This window comes from Cygnus atratus, chromosome 2 (genome assembly GCF_013377495.2).
Source record: "Cygnus atratus isolate AKBS03 ecotype Queensland, Australia chromosome 2, CAtr_DNAZoo_HiC_assembly, whole genome shotgun sequence".
NCBI classification, from domain to species: Eukaryota; Metazoa; Chordata; class Aves; order Anseriformes; family Anatidae; genus Cygnus; species Cygnus atratus.
Genome location: NC_066363.1, coordinates 8,873,892 through 8,898,837, shown reverse-complemented (window position 1 = coordinate 8,898,837; position 24,946 = coordinate 8,873,892). Strand labels below are relative to the sequence as shown.

The 24,946-nt window shown below is 42.5% G+C and overlaps 1 protein-coding gene across 11 annotated transcripts in view; it reads right to left on the bottom strand.

Moving 5' to 3' along the window:
* Window positions 1-15,777: 15,777 nt before the first annotated feature.
* Window positions 15,778-24,946, bottom strand: part of RBM33 (RNA binding motif protein 33) — a 102,617-nt gene continuing 93,448 nt past the window's right edge. For 6 of the 11 annotated variants that reach the window (XM_035570194.1, XM_035570189.2, XM_035570193.2 and 3 more), the window contains 2 exons: window positions 22,736-22,824; window positions 19,267-22,549 (listed from right to left, as the gene is read on the bottom strand). In XM_035570194.1, the coding sequence (XP_035426087.1) occupies window positions 22,501-22,549; window positions 22,736-22,824 (138 nt within the window). In that variant the 3' untranslated portion in view covers window positions 19,267-22,500. Of the gene's footprint in view, window positions 16,093-19,266; window positions 22,550-22,735; window positions 22,825-24,946 lie in introns of those variants that run through there. The other 5 variants (XM_035570187.2, XM_035570190.2, XM_035570188.2 and 2 more) reach the window with 1 other exon arrangement.

Sequence of the window (24,946 nt, the reverse complement as noted above, 5' to 3'; positions counted from 1 at the left end):
ACAGCACATGTAATCACGAGGAGGCTGCAGAAGGCAGCAGTCAGCTCAGGGCTAAGACACAATTTTGGCTTCCGGTTGTGTCAGTGGGGTCAAAGAGAACAATTCAGCTCCCCCCCAAAGCAGGTACCCTCTGGCTGGCAGGAAGGGTTTGGGTTGTCCGAGTCTCCAAGAACTTCAAAGGGATCCAAGACACCAAGAGCTCACCTGCAGTTATGTCAAAACACAGTTGTCCTAACTCGGAGCTGAACCCTGCCCCAGCTGCTCTCCCTTTTCCACGAAGGCTCTCCTGTGGGGTGCTGGATTGTGTTTAGGGCCTCCTCGGCTCACCCAGTGCTCCTGGCACAGGGCACGCACTGGATTTTCCATAGCTCCATGGGGTGGCCGGGCGTTGACAAAGCCACCCCTCCAGCTGCACCCACAGCCGGGGTAGGCCCAAACCTGAGCTTTCTCAGGGGCCAGCCCTGCGCTGTGGGATGGGCTCAGGACTTCAGAGCGGCCACAAACCTCAGCACCTCTCTTTCCAAGAGCGCGGCACGCTTGTTCAGCCTTGCCTGCGTTGGTATAAACACTGCGCACGTACTGTGTAGTTAATTAAAACTATTCCCACTCAGTTTTCCCTGGGGGGGGGAAGGAAGGGAGAGGAGATGGAACCACTTGGGAGAGGTGCTCGTCGCACTGCTTAATGCGATCTTCAGGGGGAGGCATGCAGCACCGCAGAGAAATAAAGCTGCTGAGGCCTGAGAGAGCACTGTGGAGCACGAGGAGGCCTGTCTGTGGGAAGGAATGTCCCTCAGGCCCTGTGCTGCCCAAGGGAAGAGGTGGTGTGAGCTTGGGAGAGAAAACAGAGACCATCCTCTCTGCAAGGCTGGGTAGCACGCATGGAGGCCTACCCTGACACCACCTAACTTCATGCTCAGGACCTTCTGGGATCTTGGGAGGCTCCCGTCCTCCAAAAACCCAGCTTTTGGGCAACTTGTGTAAATGGCAGAAGAAGTCACAGGCTGCTGGGCAGGTCCATGACATAACCGGCGCTTGGCCTGGGTGACTCACCCCCGTACCCAGAGCCTTCCCAGGCTTCAGACGGAGAACAAAGGCAGCCTGTAGCTCCCCGCGTGCCTGCAGAGCCGGGTTACTCACCCAGATACCAGGAAGTTGCTCGGGCTTTTGTTTTGTGGTGTGGATGTGCAAGGGCTCATTCGGGGAAAGCAGCCGCCCCGATCAGTGTTTCCAGAGCTGTGAATTGCTTTTTCCAACACTGAGCAACCTGGCACTAAGGCAGCAGTGCTGCCATGGGACAGACACAGCTGGTGCCACCCCACTGCTCCATCAGGTCCCCCGCGGCCCTCCAGCAGATGCTGAACAAGATCAGGTGCAGGAGAAAAGGTGAAGCCTCGTGGGCAAAGCAAAACACGCATAAACCAACTGCACCTAGCAGTGGGCAGGGTGCTGCTGCAGGTGATGATGTCTTGGGCTCTGCTGGGGACCGAGTGAGCATGGGATTCAGGTACTTCCACTGCATGCCCCAACAAGAGAGCTTGCAGGTTAGGGCCCAAAGCAGCCCAGATGTCCAACATGAAATAAATGTCACATTTCATGCTGTAGGTTCATCCATTTCCAACAAGGCAAGTTATTGCTTCACAAAATTAAAAGAAGTCAAGCCTGGGCTCCCATTGGACTTGATCACAGCAATAATGTATCACAGGGAAATGTTCTGCATGATCAGGAGAAGGTTTTTTTTTTTTTTTTTTTTTTCCTTTCACAAAGGAAATAACTGCACTTCAGTTATCAACTGTGTCTGAGAAAGAAACACAGAAATACTATCACACCTTTGAGTGCAACAGAATAGGCAGCAAAATTAGAATATTTTCTTGCAGATTTATACATCAGAGCTATTCTTTTCCTATTTATAGGGATCCTGACAGGACAGAACTATTTACTGAGAGTTAAATAATGACATCTGTTGTGATGAATATCAAATCCAGTGGAAGCTGTTTCATATTAAAAAAGAAACTCGGGGCCAATTTTCCTCTTGATGAATATAGGCACAGCTTTATAAACTTCTTTAAAGTTTCACCCTTTACACCAGAATAAAACTCAGCCCAAGTAGCTTATATAAACAAGCACCATACACATGTGCAAAGAGAGTTCCCTTTTAAGCAATGTCTCGCTGAAAAACAGAAGAAAGCAGAAACCAAGCCCCAAACCTTTTAGGATTCCCTCGTTTAGATGGAATCAAAGTGACCTCTAGTGATTCGCTGCTAACCGTGCAGCCGTGAAGCACCGAGCAGGAGTGGTGTGATGCTGTGGTGGCACTCCTGTGGTCTAAACGCCATCAAGACCTGATTAAAGATAAATTATAGCAGTTAGTGGCTGTTACAATGACCATCACGACTATTCAAGTATAAAGTGTTTTCCAAAACCCTACTGCTTCTTTTCATGCAACTCTCACACTGTTAAAAGAAGAGGATTGTTTTTATTAGGCCATTAAAAATAAGCAACACAATGAATTTATTAGTAACTTATCATCCATGTGTCTTCTGGCACTGCTGACGTGCTGTTCTTTGGGAATAGGCAGGATAGGAAGTGCACTAGATTTGTGATTTAACTCGTTTGTTCCTACTTTTTGGAACAGTCACAGGCTGATGGCAAAATTATTACCAGTTGTTGTGCAGCGAGTGTGGGGTGCAAGGCTGGGCAACAGAAGGCAGATTTTTACCTTGGCAAGGTCATCCTTCTTCTCCCAAACAATAATTTTTTATTATTTTTATTTTTATTAAATAAAATCGTAGAGAAAGGATGTTTCAGTTAATCAGCAGTGCGGGAACTATATCAGCCACATTGTGTTGGTTTACCGTGAAAATCAATATAAAAGGGGGTAGAAATGGGATATCGCTGGGGTCACTCCCCGGTAAGAATTCTTCCAGGGACAATGCAGGGAACTCAGCCAGTAGTGAGACAATGTTAGAGTGCTCTAATATCCCCCAGGGATGTGTCAGGGCTGGAGTGGGCAGCAGATGCAATCGATTCCTTTGGCATGGGAGGTAGGGATGGGCACGAAGGAGATGCTGAGCTGTGCTGTGACTCAGAATGCAGATTTTTGATAAAATATGTCTTTCACAGGTCGAATGCATCAATCTCAGCACCAGAAATGGGTAAAAACCAGGACACTGTTTTTTCTAGGAAATATTGCCTGACTGCTTTAGTTTCATATGTGATTGGAAGTTCATCTCCAGCCTCCATGTTATATTACCATCTACAGAATACATCGCTCTGCATCTGCAGGAAGATGCACAAGAACACTTCTTCCCCTGTTGGCAGCTCTCCGTGACGGTCATGCATGGAGCAAATTGCATTTTGACTCCTTTCCAGGGCTGCTCTAGCACTCCCTGTAATTTTTGTGGAGGATCCGCCGCAGCCATCATAATGAAACTCGTTCCCTTGTTGTGGTCAGCACTATTTTCATCACGCATTTGCAATAAAGCTCCTTCTTCTTCTTCCTTTTTTTTTTTTTTGGCCTGTATTTGTCAGCGCCTTCCTCTCCTACCAGCAAGTGTTAGTTAAGACATTCCTAGAATAGGCTTCAGAAGGACTTCTCATGGAAATGAGGCATTTCACAAGGGGTGCCGTTGGACCTGCCAATACCACTAGGGATGCTGAGGACCCTCCTGCCATTCTGGGGTGCCCACGGTGTAAAACTTTCCCTGTTTTGGATAAATGCTGCTGGGATAAATGGCCAGACCTAGATGTTAGGCTGCTATTAATGGTCAACCTACAACATCATTTGCTTAGGAACATCTTCTGAGTAAAGCCTCCTCCATCTGGGGACAAGAAGCAACTTGAATGAGTAAAATTACATGTGTGTTTGTCCAGGCCTTGGAAACTAGGCAGAGAGCAAGGATTTGTCATCAAATAATGAATCCAGCTACCAAAGAGACCCAGCCCAGGCTCTTCTCTGCCCCAGGAACCTCTCCTCAGAGCCATGGCTCAGGTGGCAAGTACCAGGTCTACTCACAGGTCTGTGTTAAATAAAATATGGCTTGACATGTGTTTGCTTTTAAGGTTCACAGATGGAAATATTATTATTGCTATTATCATTATTATTATTATTGTCAGGAGGAGCAAATCCAATAAAAACAGATAGGTAAGAAGAAGCAAGGTGCTCATTGCAGGATGATCTGGTACTAACTCTAGATTGTCTAGATGTCTTTACTGATGTTATAATCAAAACAACATCTTTCTGTATTTTGTTTCATTTCTTTCACAAAGAAAGACACTTGCACACTTTATTAAACTCCTTCTACATTTTATTTTCATTGTGTATAAAATGATATCATTTTAATGAAAGGCAATAGCTAGAAAACCACATTTTGTCTCGAAACAGCCCCTTTCTGGTAAAGAACCATTTCCTTATTTTTAGAGCCAGAACTGTGCTAATCTGAAGTACTTGCACAGCCTTTGAGTCCCAAACCTGAAAGCTGTAAAAATATAATTTATTTTATACATGCTGCGGTTTTATTTTTCCAGCTAAGGAATGAGAATACAGAAGCTGGTTTCACTTTTGTGGTCTAATAGGTCAGTGCAGATTTACCATTTTAAACATGTGCAGCCATAAATACACAACAAAACAAATTGCTGCTGTTGCTGTGATCCAAACCCCAAATTAAAAACAAATACAAATTAGAAATCCCCTTTAGAAATCTCATCTGTCTCAAGCTGCTGAAATATCATCTTGATGACAGAACTTCTCAGATAACAATGGCATAATATTTGGACTTTTCAGAGTATTTTAACTAAATCTCTTTGTTGTTTGTTTTGAATATCCAAATACTTCCAGGTATTTTTAAATTTCTGACTCTGTGAACCATGTGATTGCATGAGAATTTCAGATTATAATGTTATTTTTTTTCCCAGTTAGCTTCCAGCTTTCAGCATTTGCAGAAATAATATTAAGAAGAACCCGAAATCTAGAAGACCAGGAGGCAAAAATAAAAAAATCCTTGAGCTTAAAATGGTCCTGTATTTATTTCCTGGTAAAGTTTGCACAGTTGAAGTTGGCATCGGGAGACGAACAAGAAGTAGCACAGTGGAACATTTACATTCTGCGATGCTGGGAGCTACAGCGAAGTATGAAGCAGCCGCCTGGAAACCAGCCAGCCCAGTTTAGTCTATCTACGGGATGGTAGGTCACTCTGGTCCTCTTTTGAAGGAAGTAAAACCCAATGATATTTCACATTTTAAAAAATATTCACAGTTTTCTGAAGGAAAGTTTTCCTAAGGAAAGTAGGCTTGACGACCTGTTCCTTAAAAAAGGTCCCACCAGATTTATTGGGAATGAAAGCGACCGTGGAATACAGGAAAAGAAACAACTCAAAGAGCCTGGAGAAATGAGCAGAGAGCCATGTGCTCCCACTGACCTGGCTGAAACGTTATGCAGAGCTTAATTTTCCCTGCTCTGAGAGGAGATTTTGAAACATGGGAACAGGGAGGATGGGTGCCAGAGGAAGGGCTGGTAAAGGTCCTCCCCAGCTTGCCAGGCAGGGGATTCCACATGGATCAGGTCACAAACCGGTACCAGCACACAGCTCCCTGTCTCCAGCGGGGCCATGCAAGCTCCAAACAGATTTGGGGAGCCAAAACCAAAAAAAAATAAATAAATAAAAAGTCTGCAAACAACCCCCTGTACTCTTTGGAATGATGATGTCCTCATGTGTTGCCCAAACACATCTTGAAGCCCTGTGGAGGTGTTGAAACTGTGGGTTATACCTTCCCGAGCTGTGTCTGTGTTTTAGCCAATTTTGTGATATCAATCGAGTGTTGAAAATATGTTTGTAGCCTTCTTTAGGCACTCTTGCAAAAGGCAAAACAAGACACTAAGGTAAGCTGCAGATTGCACTCCCAGAAACAAAATGGCACGAACTGAGCAGCAGAAGACCCAGTCTTTATGGAGTTTGTGAAAATCTAAAGGAAAGTTGCCACAGATCAGGTTTTGTGGCTTTGCATAGGAAAAAAAGCTAAAGGTTCTTGAAACATCCTGATAAAGGTGAAGCTGTGCAAGAATAATTTCACTTGTTCTGCAGAGAGGAGGGGTATGGCTTCAAAGTAACTGCGGCATGGCTTAAAAAGTGCCTTGCCATGGTATTTAGTAGGATGCTGATTCTGAATGTGGGAGAACAAGAAAAACGGTTAATGATAATATGGGTATGGGCTGAAAATGACTGCATCCACTATGGAAATGAAGTCTGTTCTGTAAGGCAGTGAAAACATGAAGCATTTCTGTTCTCTATCCAAGAGCAGGAGGGAACCAGCAAGTGAGATGGCACGTCCAGGAAGGAGGAATTTAAACACGTCCATCAAATTGGCTGCATTGGCATCTGACTGGCCAACCGCAAAGGTAGAAGCTCTAATTTTCAATATGGAGAAAGGGACCTGAGCTATCACAGAGGTCTCGATCTCAGTATTGCACAAGAAAATAAAACAAGTTTTAGATAAAAGAATGATCAAAGATTAAGAGCCAAAGAGAAAATGAGATATATAGTACCCGATTGATTGGGTTGGGTTAATGCAGAATAGTTCTTTGATACTGTAAGCAATTTTATTTTATTTTTAGACAGAACAATTGATCTAAGAAGTATTTGCAATGATGTCTCATTAGTATATGCTACCTAAGCCAGAGAAGATGGAAACGAGTGCGAGAGCTGCAGGCTGCGTGATGGGGGCTCATGGTGAAAATGGGAGGAGGAGACAAATGGTTTTCCTCTAGCATTGATCCTTTCATGGGTCTATTTTAATACCCCTGAAAGAAATTGAGGTGTGCCCTGTGCTGGGTGACAAGATGAGAGTTGCCATCAGCAATAAAGATGACCAAAATGTTGATCAGGAGCAAAGAGGTGACCTTGACTGAAATAATAGAAATGGTATCAAAATGAATAGCAAGAAGTGTTCCTTGTGCACTTAATGAGTAAAAACAGTTATTCCTATAACTCACTGGAGGCAAAAGAGGAGAAAGGATCCTACTTGCCTGACCCACCCCCAGGTAACAGTCGGGAACATGACATGACCACGCAAATGCTAACACGATGCTGGTGGTATCAGGTGGGGTATTTCCAACAGGGTTTTAGGGAATGCTTTGGGCAGCAGCACATACACATGGGAAGGGAAGGTTTTGAATTTCTTGGTGCTCTTGCTCAGGATTAGGATGATGTGATGATGACAGGAGGTCGGAAGGGATGCTGGGTGTTGTGAGCTCTGAAAGATGAAGGCTTTCATACACGTTAGCAGGAGTCAGCCACACCAATGGTGCAAAAATAAGCACTCGACAATAAATTATGTCTCCCCAGGAAATCCACCAGGTGTACAGCTATCTCCATAGCTAATTACTTGTTTATTTAAAGCAGAGTTAACTTACACTCTTGTGTGTGAACAGATTGTCTGACAAGCCCACCCTATGGGCATAGAAGCAGAGGTATGAGACGGACAGACACCCATCCCCTGGTGTGGCAGTGCCCAGGCAGGTTCAAGCACTGCCAAAACAGGCACCCCAAAACCATTAAAATGCCATGGGGAGAGCTGGGGGGGCTCAGCTCTGTCTGCTGGGCCCTGCTACCACCCGCTCTGCCTGCAAAATCTGGGACCAGAGCCCCCAGAACTCAGCCCCAACCCATGCTCAGGTTATCAGGATGGGCTTCTTTCACGTTAGGAATCTGCTTTTCTTTAGTATGCATACAATTATTGAATCAAAAACTTCCCCTTTCAGCTTCACTCCAGGTAAAGAAAATGACAATTAACCTGATTCAGCTGTGAGTTAATTCATTTAATCTCCAGGTGCCCTTAGCCTTGAAATTAATACCCCCTAAAACACTGCTAAATAGCGCTCAAATCTCTTCCTTTAATTAAGTGCGTAATGAAGCTAATTTAAACAGCAGCCAGCCTACCGGAGCCCACGTTGCAGGCTCCGTGCCCCTTTCCACTGACACCAGAGAACTTTTTCCAGGTTAGGCCGGCACCGCGCTGGCTGCGGGGCCGCTCACCCGGCCCCCGAGCACCACCTGCCGACATATCGCCTGCAGACAGCCCAGCAGCAGGGCCCTGGAGTCTTCAGCTCTGACAAACAGGGGGAAAAAGTGGCCTCAAAGGGCTTGTTGGGGTCTGGGGTTTGTTTTCTGTGTCTGCTGCTTTGCTTCCCACCTGGAGGAGGGCTGGGAGACGGGTGATGGGTTTTCTCGCACCCCTGCACCTCCAGCAGGCTGGAGGTTTCTCCTCCCCTCAACCAGTGCCTCTCAGGGCTCATCCAGCCTGGCTGCACCTGTGCTGCTGCTGAAACCAGTTGGAGTCCTTCCTTTCCCTCTGCCGAAATGTCAGGGCTGATGCTTGACACTGATAAAAACTTGAGATGACGTAAAAACAGGAGGGGAGGCGGGCTTTGTTTATAACGGGACTGGGTTCACACTCCATCCGTATTCATAAAACAAGGATGAGGACAGAGAGGGTGACCTGGTGGCCACACATCAGGAAGGGGAGAGCCGGACCTCCCCATGAAGGGCCTGAGCTGCCCTGGTCCCCACTGGGGGCTTCACTTGGCTCTGCGGGGCCACCCCACTGCAGAGACCTGGCCGTACGGAGGTCTTTTCTTCAGCGCCATTTGCTTCCTTGCATGTTCCTTATGCTTCTGTCAAAAGGCTTTTCGTTGGGTTACCTATGCCAGGCTGAAAATAATAATAATAAATATATATATGTATCTATATACATATATATACACACACGCAACCCCCTTGTAATTGGTTCCTGTAATGGATTTCAAGCCTGGCTACACCTCTGGCTCAGGCAGCCCGACCTAAGGATTTTACTGTCCCCTTTCCAAAGTTGCATGTTAAAACCAGTTCCCAGAGAATATTCTGGGCTGCTTGATATAAACAGCAGCAGTCTAAAGCCACTGGCAGAGCCGTGCCCGGCCGGCAGCCCCTCTGTCCCCTGTCCTTGCCATGCTCCTGGTGTCTTTTGGTCTGGTGCGCAAAGGGGGCAGAAGGCTCAGCAAGGGGTGGGTCGGGGCTGTCCCCGGGGCAGAATTTCTCCCCGCGTCGGTGGGAATTGCATCATTAGTGGCTGGCCTGGGGATGAGCAGAGGTGTGGCTGAAGGACGTACACTAGGCTTAATTATTTAACTTTATGAGGTTCAGGAAGAAGAAAAGCCCTTGTACCATCATGCCCGGCATGAGTCCTTGCAACCAAGGCCAAAGAATCACCTTTCTGAGTAGCTTTCAGAGAGCTGGCAGCAGTCATGAGCTCTGCCTCTCACGCAGGCATGTCATCCTTTAAGATACACTCACCAACGCAATGTAGACTTCTGTGAAGTTTGCCTTTCATGTTTTTTTTTTTGTTTGTTTGTTTGTTTTTTTGTCATGGGTAACTTCGCGTCTTCGCTCAGGAAGCCAAACCAAAAATCTCCTAGTGAAATATCACCTTCATGGGGAGCCCACTGGGTCAGGTTGCTGTCCCTCCTGCTGGCAGATCCACCCTTCTGAAAACCAATGAGATCTGAATATTGGCATCTTGGGATTTTATTTTATTTTTTTCATTTGCGTTCAGATTTTTGATATTTTGAAATCCTCACTTCCAAGACTTTGGCCCCATGGACAGGAGACTGTGGAAAGCTGGGGCTCATGTCGGCTTCTGGAGGGGGGATTTAAGGATGCTCTGGTGCATGGAAAGAACTGGGACCTGTGATTCCCCCCCAGATGGGTCTTTTTGGTGCATCGTGGCTCAAACCCTGACCATGTGCTCACATGGCACTGGGGATGGATGGAAGGACAAAAGTCCTTCCTTCGTGGTTGGTTGTTTTCTTCTGTTTTATTTTATTTTATTTTATTTGTGAGGGGGAGGTGTTTTTTTTTTGTGTGTGTGTGTGAGTTATTTTTTGGGAGGGGGTGTTTGTATTTGTTCTTTTGGGGTATTTTTAGGGGTGTGCCCTTTGGATAAAAAAAGTATTTCTCTGCCCAAATTACCCCACTTTGCTGAAGCGGAGGACAGGTAAAAGTGAGCATGTGACAGCTCCCAGCTCTTCCTTAACTCTTCCTTTTCCCAGCAAATAAAAATGAGCAGATCCTTTCCTAGTGAAGCCCGGAACGTGTGGCTGCTCTGAGGATGTGACCGGGCTCTGTGTGGATGTGCCCTGTGCTGAAGCCCTGGAACCTGACACTTGCTGGCTGTTGGGTTGCACTTTGGAACAAGTAGCGTGCTGTTAGTATCATCCTATTTTGCTTTTCTGCTCTATTTTCTACTTCAGTTTCACTTCACTTTGGTATAGAGATGGGGTCGGAGAGCCTGGAGGCAGGAGCAGGAGGTCTCAGCTGCTCTTCTCCATGGGTAACAGAGGACAGGGGTGTTTGCAGCAGTTACCTGCTAGAGGTGTAACAGCATTCAAGCCCCCGTCCTGTTTATTTTTGTGTCACATTTCAGGCTTATCGTATGCTCAAAACATGTAGGGTTAGATTTTTTTTTAAATCTTTATTACTATTATTATTAAAGGTATCTGGTTTCTGAGTTGTCTGCAAGGATGCAAGTTTTGCATAGGAACACTGCAAGTCCTTTCCCCCCAGATCCAAGGCATGTTATCCACCATCTCCAGCCCACAAACAAACACACAAAACTGGTATTTGTTCCTCACAATTGATCAGAAAAGAAGATCTCAGATCCTAATGCACCTCTTTGCAGTAAGAAAGATGAGGGTTCCTGCTTTGAAATAAAAGGGGCTGAGAGACACTTGCCAGTTTTAATCAATAAAGCCAGAAACATGCTGGCTCTGAGCTCACCCCTACAAGACCAGGGTTTGAACTCCCTAGGACCAGGCTGGAGATGTGCTGAGTCACTGAAGGACATCACGAACAAGAAAAGCCTCAGCGCAAGATGCTTGTTAGGGCTTTAAGCATAAAAAAACCTGCTGGAAATGATCCTGCCTTCCCCCCGGACAGCCCCCTCATCAGCAGCATTCACAGTGTGAGAACCCATTTCACCTCTCAGAGAGGAGGTAATTATTTCTTGTCAGCTAGGCTCAATCACTGAACTCTAAACAGCTGGTGGTATATCACCATTTAGCCTCATTTACCACCATGATAGCCTTTTAGCTGTTCTACATTTCATGCGTTCTCTGCCATTTTGCTCATAAATTCTCCTTAAAAAAAATCATAAAAATTTATGAGGGGGGGGGGTGAAAAAAAGAAAAAGCATAAAATGGAGGTGGCTAAGAGAAAAGGTACTAAAATTTTCAAATGAAGATGAGGTTGCATACCCCCAGCTGTGTGAAGTGCAGTGATTGAGGGTCTGGCTGATGAGGGATGATTGCCTTCCTCCTGCTCCTCGCCCCCATTAAAGGAGAAGTGCACCCTCCCTCTGGGTGCGGCTGATTAACGGCAGCACAGGGAAGACCTGGGAACAACTGTGTCTTCTAAGTTTCAATGTGATCCGTGGATTTTCCTGACCCCAGTGGATGAAAACAAGCCCCTTCCAATAAACTAGCACCCTTAAACAGCCTGAAAGGTTTATAGCAATAGAAGCTGGGTGGCATCACTTTGCAGAGGGACCAGCTTGTGGCAGTGTTTAAGATGGGGAATATACCAACAAATTATCACCTTATTCAGTTAAATGGGATTTGTCTTCCACGACAGCTTTTGTGACACAAAGATCCAGGCTGAAATTGCATTTGGTGGTGGCAGTGAAATAGCAAAAACCTGTTTTTATGGTCCAAGGGTTCCTGGGCTCCACTGACGAAGTCCCTGCCACTTCACTGGAGCTAAGGTTTTGAATCCAGCCACTGTTTGCAGAAGGCCCATTTTCAATGTTAATAGTAATAATAAGGAAAAGCAAATGATAGGCAGTGACAAAGAATAGGCTGACTTAAGGGCCACCAAATACCTGCAAGGGAACATTAGACCCATCGTAGAGCAAATTCAAAGCAGACCCTCTGTTTTATTAAAGACCTACCTAAGCACACAGTGGTAAGAATCCGAATGGTGGTCACACAGAAGAAGTGTTATTTCTGATCTCATTTTCTATCAACTTTTCTTAAGAAATGAGATTTCAGAAAGATGTAAAAACAAACAAACAAAACAAACAAACAAAAAAAACAACCAAAAACAATTAGATAAGAAATAAGTAAACTTAATTTTGCCTGTGTGCAGAATACTTGATGCCAGCCACCGCTACTAATATATATTACCCAAATTGTATCATATGCTTATAAGTACCTGAGCTGGAACCACTTTTCTCTGCGCAGTGCTAAACAGACACTGCATACTTGAGAGTGCCCACGCTCCCTGTAATCTATCTTCCATTAGACAAATAAGCTACATAAAGCCCCCAGCCTCCTCTGGGATGACGGCTATCAGGGCAGAGAGGAATTCCAACCCCCTGAATACCTTTTGGCCACTATTAAAACACATGGAAGAACTTTCTTTTACATTTTTATTTTAAGCTCTTAGCTATTTCCACTGCCCTCAATCCCTGCAGGGTGGGATCCCCATTAACTGGGGATGTGCAAGGCACTGAGCGTGGTGTTGTGCACCTGATTCACCACATAGGTGCATGTAGGAGGGGAAAAAAAATGCAAAAATGCTCTCCTTCCTTTCTTGTTAACTTTTCTCCAAGTAAAGATTGTGCGATGTTGTAAGGGAATACCAAAGTTTCCCTTTTTGGAAGACAGCCTAATTTGTTTGCAACCCAAGGAAACAGGATTGGAAAAGGCTGATGGGCAACTCTCGCTCTGTTGTCATAAAATCCTTCTCATGGGAGTACAGTCCTTTTATCAGTAATTTCATGAAAACTGGTTGTTAATTAGCAACTAACAATTATTGGAATAGAGCACTAGAATAAGAAGAATTGGAAATGTTCACCTCGTGTGTCCTCTCCAGAGCCTCCACAATGCAGAGCACATCTCCATAGAATGACTTTCCCAGGCCATCACCTCTACTTTTTTTTGCCAGCTGAAGACATACCTTCCTCAGTGATCATTGCAAAACAGTGAACATGGGTGGGTGAAAATATGTAATAAACATCCCACAGTTACCAGGACTGATACTTGAAACCAAGGAGCAGTGGTGCTGTGTGACCAGTCAATTCTCATTGAAGCAATGTGAGGATGTTTTCTGTAGTTTAAGCCCTAGTATTTGAAAGGCAGAACATGTAGAGAAAAGCAGAGAAAATCTTTGACAGCTGAACCATTCAAAAAATAAATAAAATTAAAAAAAAAATCCCCTTAAAAGCAATATTCACAGGGGGGTTCTACTTGGGGCAGTGGGGAGGGAGTTGCTTTGTATTTTGAAGTCCAGCACTAATTCCTCATAATATACATACACATACTTCTACTTCAGTTCTGGAAGTGCCTGACACATTGATCCCGAAAAGGCTTTTTTTTTTTTTTTTTTTTTCCCCCCCCTCCATGGCTCACCACATCTGTAGATCAGCTATCTGCAATTAATTCACTGCTCTCCCTCTTCCTTTTTCTTGGCAACTCTCAGCTTACAGCTAAAACCCTTACTTATTAATACCAGAGTGCATGCTCTTGCACTTTGCAAGATTTAATTTAATCTCATCTTTATTATTCTAATTCTCTAGCTCATCCAATTCCTGTAAGATGCTCCAGTCCTCCTCCTCCTCCTCACTCAAGCCCTCCCTCACGCGTCTCCCAGCACGCTTGGTGAACGCGCTCCCAACTCTTCATGCCCGAATCATTACAAATTAATCAAGGTCAATCAAGACCAATTTTTGAAGCACTCCACTCAGCATCTCAAAATTTGATTTTAAAGGCTTACTTATTCCTCCCTTGGTCACTCCCTTTCCATCCCTTCAATAGCTAGTTTTTAGTCCCATTGATTTCCTCTATAACTTTGCATTTGCCAGCCTCCAGCTGAAGGTTTAGTCTTCCAATCCTCAAAACACACTACTGCATGAATACTGCTTACAGTTTCATAAAAAATAACAAGTTAATTGGTGGGAAATTTTAAATTTGTATTGGGTTTACGTGGCAAGGTTCTGGTAGTAGGGTGGCTGCAGGGGTGGCCTCTGTGAGCAGAGCCCAGCAGCTGCCCCATGTCAGATCAGAGCCAGCTCCGGCCAGCTCCAAAGGGACCTGCCACTGGCCAGAGCTGAGCCAGTGAGTGATGCTGGTTGGGCCTCTGGGAGAGCAGATTTAAGAAAGCAAGAAAAATGAAAGAGAGCAAGGAGTGAGAAGCAGCCCTGCAGCCCCCCAGGTGAGCGCAGCAGGAGGTGCTCCAGGCACACAGCACAAGTTCCCCTGCGGCCTGTGGAGAGGCCCCTGGTGGAGCAGGCTGTCCCCCTGCAGCCCATGGGTCCCACACGGAGCAGATCTCCACGCTGCAGCCCGTGGAGGAGCCCCCGGTGGAGCAGGTGGATGTGGCCTGGAGGAGGCTGCGGCCCATGGAGAGCCCCCGCAGGAGCAGGCCCCGGGCCGGAGCTGCAGCCCATGGAGAGGAGCCCACGCAGGAGCAGGGGGTCTGGGGGGAGCTGCCGCCCGTGGGGGACCCGTGCTGGAGCAGTTTGCTCCTGGGGGATGGACCCCGTGGTACGGAGCCGTGTGGGAGCAGTTCTTGAAGAGCTGCTGCCTGTGGGCAGCCCCCGCAGGCTCAGTTCGGGAAGGACGGCATCCCGTGGGAGGGAACCCCTGTGGAGCAGGGGCAGAGGGACGGTGAGGGAGCGGCGGGGACAAAGCCTCACGGACTGACCGCAGGCCCCAGTCCCCATTCCCCTGTGTCACTTGGGGAGAGGATGTAGAAGAGGGTAGATGGGGGAAGGTGTTTTTTGCTTTTAGTTTCTCATGGCTCTAGCTTGTTAATAGGCAATAAATTATACTGTTGGCTGCTTTGCCCATGACAGTAACTGTTGAGGGATCTCCCTGTCTTTATCTCAACCCTTGAGCCCTTTCTATTGTATTTTCTCCCCCTCCTCCTTTGAGGAGGGGAGTGAGAGAATGGCTGCGGTGGAGTTCAGCTGCCCAGCTGGGTGAAACCACCAGAAACTTCTAGAAATCACAAGGACTGCTATGGCTGATCCTAAGTATGTTATTAGAAAGGAAGATTATTTTTCAGGTCATGATGTTCCCTTGAGATCTACCCCCAGTAACAACGTGACATGCTATTCTTCAATTCTTCAGTGAAAATGTATATGCTGGATGACCAGTAGCCACTTAAGTGATACCAGGGTGATAGTGTGATTTACTACATTTTCCTCTGTGAATAATTTTAACAAATTATAAAACTATTACTAAGTGGAAAAAGGCAGATTCTGACCTCTTATCTGAATACACAGTATGCCGGTGGAATTAGCCTCTACTTATGTTGACAGAATTGTGTTCATAATATAACTGATGGTGACCATATTGAATTTGTTGAGAGCTCCTTTAACTAGCTTATAGTTATGACATAAAAGCAGAGGAGATCTTTTATTGGGTATGTCAGTACAGCTGAAAAAAACAGAAAGGCTTTTAAACTCACGTGTTTCTCCTATACTCATGTTATGAGGTACTTGTTAGCCTCAAGATCCTTTCAGCTATTCACGCAAGCACAAGCCCCATGTACAATCACCTGTCCTCAGTCATTTGTTTTTCTGTTCAGGACACCTTTGTACAGCTCTGAAAGAACCCTACACTACAGCACTGATGTAAAAGCAGGGGCCCAGGGATGCTACCACAGTAAAATATGGTATGTACAGCTTTTCATGGCAAGTTTGAAGTTCAAGTTGCACATCAAAAGACAACAAAGCAATCTTGAGGAAAATAAAGTTTTATTCACATATTTTAGGTACAATAAATATATTTGCATGTTGACATTGTAAACATGGAATTACACGTAAAAAAACTTGCATGAGATAATTTTTGTGTTGCCATTTTTACATTCACTTAAATAGGTATGACAAAGATCTCTTATGCAAGTGGAGGATTTGGTATAGTTCAGTGTTACATTCAAGAAATGAAGTAAACAGCTTGTGCAGATGATGCTGTAGAAAACATGAGGCAGATGAACCCCCAGTGGAGTCAGAATGATACAGTCGGCTGTTGAATTTATATTCTGAACTGCTAATAAACAAACTCTGTCATCCAGATTAGAGCAATACATTTTAAATGATTCTCAAAACACCTAAATATATACAGCATTTAAGACTTTATAGGTTAGGAAGGATCACATTCAGTAATAGTAATAGGAGGTAGAATTGTGTCGACAGTGCTTGTATTTCTAAGTGACAATAAAAAAAGTGCTATTACTATCACTGAATTCAAGTACAGAACTCCTGAAAAAGTAAAAAGGATAAAAGAGTTGTTAATCCTGTTTCCTCCTGGCTTGCCACAAACGCTAGAACATGTATAAAAATGCTGTAATTCTCCAACACAGGTAAAACTGCAAAGCAAAACTGTTAGGTGGTATTTCTCCAGTGCTCTGGTATGGGCTGCATCTCCTAAGGTGTGACACCTGTAAATGTAACTTCAGGTATACAAAGTCTGCAAAGAAAAATACAGTATGCTAATGCTTCCAGTGTGGAAGATTTAGTCTTCAGATATCAGAAGAGCGGTAAGTGAGAAGAGAACAGAAAATACAGCAAAAGATTGCATGCTATGCACTCAGATAGGATGAAGTCTGGAGGGATGAACGTAGAGTCAAAAGATCAAGAACATAACAAGGATACAAATATCCTTGTGGGAATGGAAAAATAGGGGCAAATGAGATGGAAATGAGGTAAAGCACAGGGTAGAAGAAAAGGGCACCACAAGAGAAAAGAAAGTTGACTTATTCTAAGGGCAATTTGTGTCAATAAAAATTATACACAGTGGCATAGAAGATCAGCTGTGAATAAATTAGAGTTAGCATCTCATCTTTGGTGTGTCTGTAAGTGAAAATGTGTATAAGTTAGAAATTAAACAGTTGAAGAGTTTCACTGCCTGAAAAAGAAATCCTGCAAAAGAAAATATTATTTAAATGGAAATAAAACTATTCAGAAGTCAGCCTGACAGACACTAGGAAAAAAAATACAGCGTATATTAAAAACCATTAGATGTACATAGAGAAAATTTCGAACATAGATTTTGAACGTAAAATTTTGAATGAATGCAACATTAACACAGCAGTGCTGTTTAAACTGTGATCTTCCAACTAACTACACACAACATCACAATACAGCTCCATTTAACCATACACCTTTACAAAAACATTCCTAATGATTAAAATTATTCAGATGGTAAAAAATGGCTTAACCTGAGCACTGTTACATGAAACAAGGAATGCAACGTGTTGAAAAGCTGTGTATATACAAGGCCCATTTCCAGTTAGTTAGAAAAACATGTATCCAACCAAGAAGTGAGAAAGCAACACAGGCACCTAAAAGACCCAGTGAGATTAACTTTCCCCTTGAGGTTTTGTCTAGTGCAATAGGGACCATACTTTCCACCAAAATAAGCATAGAAATAGAAAAAGAAAAATAAAAAATATAAAATATAAATTAAAAAAGAAAAAGCAAAAAACCAACCCTGCAAAAAGTAGTGTTATAAAGAACAAAATGATCCTTCCCAACCATATTGTACCAGAAGATGGTATACGTAAGGATCCAATATGAATCAGATTTTGTATACAAGGCCCTGTGCTCATGTAGACAATAAGTCATCTTCGTGATTAAAAATTAGGTTACAAAAAAACCTTACATAAAATCCTTAGGATTTAATACTAATTGAAGATAGAATACTTCCAGGATTATGTTTATGAATTAATGTTTAGGGCATGATTTAAGGTAACATTGAAACAAAACCCCTATGTTACCCTAAATGACCCATACATACCCTTTATAATATAGCTAACTTTCTGCAACCTGTTCAGTTTATTTCCTTCAAATTTATTTCTCATCCAACATGCTGCTAAAAATTAAAAAGCACAAAAAATAATTTAAAAAAGTTTCATGTCTCGACGAACAAAAATGCTTTTTTTTAACAGTGAGCACGTGAAACTAGATTTCTACCTTCGAGCATCACAACCCACGTAACAAACACGGCACCAGGCGAAGGACAGAACAACACAGTACTATGCCAGAGAACAAATCCAGGAAATCTCCCCAGTACGACAAACAGGCAAAAAAAACAGCAAATGAAAACCCACACCCTCCCTCCCGCCCTCTCACCCGAAGTATAAGGGCAGCACACCCACGCACACATACATACACACAGTTACTTTCTGTAACCATAGAAAATGCATACAGCAGTTTCTCAGGTAACTGCACAATATGAAGCTAAACAGAGGATACTATATCTAAAAAATATATTAAAAAAATCTGAAAAGTAAAAATTTTTTCTTATCCCAAGTAGCTAGATTATGTTGAGAAAAAAAAAACTACGAAGACCCTCAAGGCACATGTTCTCAAATAACCTAGTTTTATAAAAAATCTTGTCTAAACACTTGCAGTGGAAACCTAACATCAAAAAACTAAAATGCTCAGTCTACTTGGCATTTCAGTGGCCTTATTTTTATTTTTTTAAACAGAAATTTGGAAATCTGAAGTTAATTTTCAGAATTAAACTGGGGAATAAGCTACGTATCTTGAAGATACTTTACAGATGGGATGCCAATATTCTTCTTGAAGTCATACTGGTGATATATAGGTGGACCAAGAACAATCACCCTGTCTAAATTTACTCTTACCACTACTTAGAGGAAAAACATTTGCATGGCAGCTCCTTCAGCTGTGAAAATGCTACAGACCCATCTTCCTCCTACCTAGCAACAATTGTACTGAGCTTTTCAAACACTCCAAATTGTTTCATCGTACATTATGTGCCACGTCAATTGCTAACACTGTGATGAAAGCAAGTTTTACAAGACCAACTTGAATTATGTGTAAAACGAAAATAGCCCAAACTTTTGAGAACAGTATTACAAAGCAGACCTATCTGTACTTGTACAGCAGAACCGAACAGACCTAGAAACCCATGCCTTAGTCTGACAGTGTACTCTGTTTTCCCTTTAACGTTGAGCTTTTTAAAAACCTTTCCTTTTTTATGTAGAACATTTTACTTATATACCACAGATCATATGGCCAATCCAATCTTTCAGTCAAAGCAAAATATGATTAGTTATGAAGTGAATTCTCCAGTGCTACAGATGAAAACAAAATAATTCCAAAAAAAAAGATGGCTCAATATAATCACCTACTGGAGTTGCCTATTAAAATCATTATAAAATTATGCTGATAAAAATTGTGAACAAATAATACACAGATCAGGATGTATGTATTGACTTACTAGCATCTTTATAAAAATTTGAAGATATACACAAAAACACATCAACATTTATGGAACTGTATCCATTAAACTTAGATAAGACAACACAAAAAACTAACAAGTAGCTAAGATGTGTTTGACTGTAAGCACTTTGAGTAACATTTTAATTTTAAAAGTTCAATATTTACATACTACATTAAATGCTCCTTTTTTTTTTTTGCATTGTATTTTGAATGCATGATCAAGAAAGAACAAGATAATGGTTGCAACAGATCTTCCAAGAAAGTTAACTTAAGATGTTCAGATTTAACTACGTGCTGAAAGAGAACATGGATATAACACGTTCATCTAGCTTTACCTCTACTTCCTTTTTTTTTTTTTTTTTTTGGGGGGGGGGGGGGGGCGGGGAGGAGACAACAAATAGAACTAGAAGAGATGTATCACTCAAACTGATCATTGCCAACAGATCCAGTTTTAAGTTAGAATTTGAGAACTAACAAAACACAAGCATTTTCACAAGTGACTCACCTAATTGCTACTTTTGCTACTGAGTTTAAGGTATTAGAAAGATATGGTGACAATACAGGGTGTGCGTATGTATGTATGTGTATAATAAAATGCATATAGACATACATACATATAGTACACGTGGTTCTGATATCCAGCTACTGCAATAAGCAGCTAAAATAACCAGCAATGCGCTGTACATTGTCTATGCACAAGCAACAATCTACTGCAACCACCTTTAAAGAGGATCCATCTAGTCATTAAACAGGCATTGTTTACGTTGCCTCCTACATTTAAATAGATCTGAGGCAATTTCACTTCTTTGTTTCAAAGTCACCCATTTTTGTCATTTATTTTTTTTTTAAAAACCCCAACTGAATAAAAATTCTTAAAACTTGTTTAAGTTGACTGAACCTCAGCCTCTTTGGGATAGATTCAAAACCCAAAGCAGGAGCGTTTCTACAAACTTCTTTGACTTTTGAATCAAACCCATATTATCAGGCTCCAAGAAACCCTCCAACCCCAATAACACATGCTTATGACAGGACAGCTGATCAACTGCAGATGTTCCTACTGCTGAACTCAGCTGCTGGCCTGTCTGGCATTCACATCTAGCCCAGATTTCCAGACACACACTATTAGTGCTCCATTCCTAGATGTCTTCCCATCCTTCTCAGCACAGAGAAGCTGCTTCCTAACAGTGGGGTGGATAACTGTTTAATGACTCATTTTAAAGATAAGAATTTATTTTTAAAAATAAAAATGACATAACCTGAGGAGGTAGCACAGCAGTCCTAGTGCTCATGGAAGTGAGGAACTACACCGCCCTTGGCAGAGCCAGTCACCGCCATCACCTGGCATTGGTCTTCAGAGTCAGCTTCCACCGGGCACTTCCTACCTGAGACTCGTTCTTTGTCCTGGGCTTAGGCCTATCTGAAGCACTAACAGCACTGTATGTGCTGAATGTAATTAAGAAATATGCTTAAATGGGGAACTACACAGACAGGTATAAAACTCACTTCCACATTAATAGTCTCATGATGTTATTGCATCTTGTCACTATGTTTGTTGTAAATGGGCTCACAGCACTCTTTATAATTTTTTCCCAGTGCAATTATTTCCAAAGTACCACATTACTCTGTATTATTTCAGTGAACAAAAGCAGTTTTACCTAGAAGACTCAACAGTATTTATTAATCATTATTATTTTTTAAGCAACTTTTACTTAATTGAAAGCCTGGACCAATCTTTCTGTAAGAAAGCCAGATGGGTCTCTATGACTTAGTTACCATTAAACCTTTAAAAAAAATCTATGCTACTATAAACTTAAACTTGCTTAGTTCATCCTTCTGTTTTGGCCCCCATTCACAGCTGTTCCATTACATACCAATGGTGGTGTTCTGTGGTTGCTCAGGTAACAAATCTACAAACTTTAAGTCCCCCCATTCAATAGTAGGTGGAAGGCTTAATAGTATTCCTAAAATAAAGGATGAAGCAAAAGCTCACAGTCTAAAAACTAAGGAAATGTTCATAAAAACTTCAATCCAATATAAAGATGACATTTTAATAAGTTTATTCAGAAGTAACTGAAAAAAATTGTTCCTTTGGCAATACCATCTAAATGGTTCTAACCAAAAGGAAATATTATGAATTTTACTTTGAATAAAATATAAGCTCCTTAATGTTTGCACATAATTTTGGGGAACTGCCACGTTCACCAGCAGATTCACAACGTCCTTATAGTCCTGTATGTATTGGGAACAACACATCAAACTAAATCCTTTCAGTTATGGGTTTCTTATGGTTCAGCATTAGTCAAAGTAAATCTCAAAGGAAAAAAAAACTAATCAAAATAAAGCATAAGGCGATTATGAAACACTAGCCCAAAAGAACTATTAGGAATGCACCGCTCTTCCTGTGTAACTTTTTTTTAAGTGAGCCACTAAATACTTCTTTTTCCTTGTATCTGGTAACATCATTTAAAACAACTTAGTTACAACTTGGATTTAACTACCCCAGGATGCTACTGAAGGGCAAAGATCCTTGTTTTTAAAATCCAAGGGAAAATACAGCAATGTTATTCCTACACAGTGTTTTATGGAACAAGTGGAGTTGGAAGGAGAAGATGGAAGTCTGTGTTGGAATAGAAAATGCAAAGACAGACTTAACGTATTTACAAAGATAGAAACTACAGTTTTCCAGTGTCACCTCCGAAGCTTCTCAGCTTACTGCTGCTATTCAGTGAAGTAGACCACGTTTAAATCTATGCAAGAATACTTTCTATGCTCTCAGATATACAACGTAACTAACGTGTTTTGTTTAGAAAAGTCAGTTCTCATTCAAATACCTTGCACTGAAGATAAGAGCAACCATTATCAAATATTCTTTGCTATGAAGAAAGTTTTTAGATCTTTCGGTGTAAACGTTCTCTGTCAAGTCACTGTGGTCACACAGTAGTATCTTGAAGAACAGTGTCTGCATGCACTGTAAGCATTTTGAAAAAATCTGTAGTTCCATGTGGTTACAACAGAACATGAACAAACTGAACAGAAATTCCACCTTTGCAGATCCCTCTCAAGTTCAGCTCTTCTTGAGGACATCTCGCTGCTTTCTGTAGTTCAACATGGCAATTAAAGACTGTAAGCTGAAAGGTTTCAGAACCCGATGGTTGTGCCACCGTGTCTCGTGTCGCTCCACAATAGGCTTCTGTTAGTGTATGTATTTCTCAGCAGACATCACTCAACTATCAGTGCCACATTTATGTGGGACAGATCTATCATGTGCCTGTTAAAAGAAACGTAAAACTCGTACTCAAGCTTATTCTAGGGATAGAGATCAGACAAGAAGGTTCTATGAAGGTCACCAATAAACTGATGCTTGAATGGATTAAGAGAAACATTGATCAGAGGAGACTAATTTCATCTTTTGAAGGGAGGGAGTGAACCAAAGGTTGCAGCAGTGCGTGCTTACCTGTGGAATTTCTGTTGAAATGCTAAAGCATGTGCTGGCTCCTTAAATTTTGCTATGGCTTTCCGTTGTTGAGGAAGCATCTGTAAACTCTGTAGAGACAAAAAGTCAAAACATATTTTTATTACTCAACTAAAATTCCGCTTAAAAGAAATCTCATTTTGCATCAAACCTATCAAAATTTTGTTATATTTCTTTTCTCAGAAACACTTACTGGTGTTTATGGAATAGAAACAGACTTCTGAGATTGCAGTCAGGGACCTAGCTGAAAGCTGGTGCATTAAGCAACTGTGCCAAAGGGAAAACCTAGACTATCGCTGGTTAAGCAAAGACCACAATTCTTCAATCTGATCCATACAGATGAACCAAACCCTGCAGCCAGACTTCCACCAACTGACTGAGAAGCATTCAAATGGGCACAGTTTCACTTTGCACACAAGCACCTGGATTCGCTCACCTAACCTACATCAATGGATCACAGCATTTCAAGGGTCAAAAAAGAGCAGAAACGGGAAAAAAAAGCGGTTGCAAAAAGTTGTAAGTTTTGATCTCTAGAATGTATATCCTCATGTTATTTCAATACAAATGGCTAGCTTTTGACAGACACTAATAATCCTGTGACCTTGATAAAATTATTTAGGACACAAATTTAAATTTCCAAGTCCCAGTAATGGGAAACGATGCAACACATTCACCTGCAAAAGTCCATGAGACATACGCTTCTCTTACTGAGAAAGCAGTATTTCACAATGCTGTAACAATCAACAAAACGTATGTAGTATTGAGGCCTCCAGAACTAGAAAACGCCTCAGCCAGGGAGCTGGAAAACTCATGTCCCTGTTCCCTGTCGCAGCAGGAAATGCCAAGGTGGTCCTGTGGTCTTTGTAGTCATAGAATCAAAGAATATCCTGAGTTTGAAGGACCCACCAGGGTCATCGTATCCAACTCCTGGCTCCACAAAGAACCACCAAAAACCAGACCCTATGTCTGAGAGCGCTGTCCAAACGCTCCTTGAACTCCTGCAGCTCGGTGCCATGCCCACTGCCCTGGGCAGCCTGTCCCAGTGCCCGACCACCTCTGGGTGCAGAACCTTTCCCTAACCCCCAGCCTGACCCTCCCCTGTCCCAGCTCCATGCCGTTCCCTCGGGTCCTGTCGCTGTCCCCAGAGAGCAGAGCTCAGCGCCTGCCCCTCCGCTCCCCTCGTGAGGGAGCTGCAGGCCGCCATGAGGCCTCCCCTCAGACTCACAAACCAAGCGATGAGAAGTTACCAGCCTTACTAAGGTTAAAGTTGATGCTTTGGGTTAGAACAGCCTTTTTATTCTTTTTTTTTCCTCCCAAAAAGACACTTCAGAAATACAAGAAAACGAAGTTTTACAAATTAAATATGTGCACTCCCAACAATCAGTGAGAGCATGCAAGAGGTATTTTCATCATGACAGAACATTCAGCTGTTTGAACACAGGCCACAGGGATTTTACAGTAACTAGGTTAAAACACATCTTCTGAAAGTTTCAATCATAATTTTGAAGCTCAATGTCACAGTGATTCCAGTATCTCACGATAAGTTTCTGAAGTTTAATCGCCTATGCTGCAGAACATTGAAGGCAATTGTCCTCATTCAGCTTCTAGCTCCCCATCATTCTCATGGCTTTGCATACAAAGTTATATACCTAACATTCCTGCTTTCTATGCCTAAGTTTCTACATAAAGTCAATCCAATTTTGTACTGAGCTTAATTTATATTAAGTCACCTCAAAAGTTTTTATAGATTTCCTTATAATTTCCTGGTGGTCAAGTATAAATTTAATTTTCTGTTCCTGCGTATTGCCTGCACTTAGCAGCATCCCCACACTCTTCAGTGACTCTAGCCTTCTCTAGGTCAGTCTCCAAGATTTTAAATTTCACCTGCAAAAACTCCGTATCATCTATTGAAGAAATACCAAACATCTTTAGACAAGCAACTATTCCTTGGGAAACCACAAACAACCACACTCGATTCAGCGGCAGAATTTTTATCCAACTACTGTGTGTACTGCTCGCTCAATCTCATGCACCATTTTAAGCAAGATGTCAAATGTCAGGATGAAATTTGCTATTAAAATTGCCTACTTACATCTTTTTCGGAGCAGGTAAGACTCTAGTTGAGAACGCATTTATTTAACAAGAGCTGTGGTACCTGATAGTCGTATTTCTTCATTTTTAAGCCTGACAATT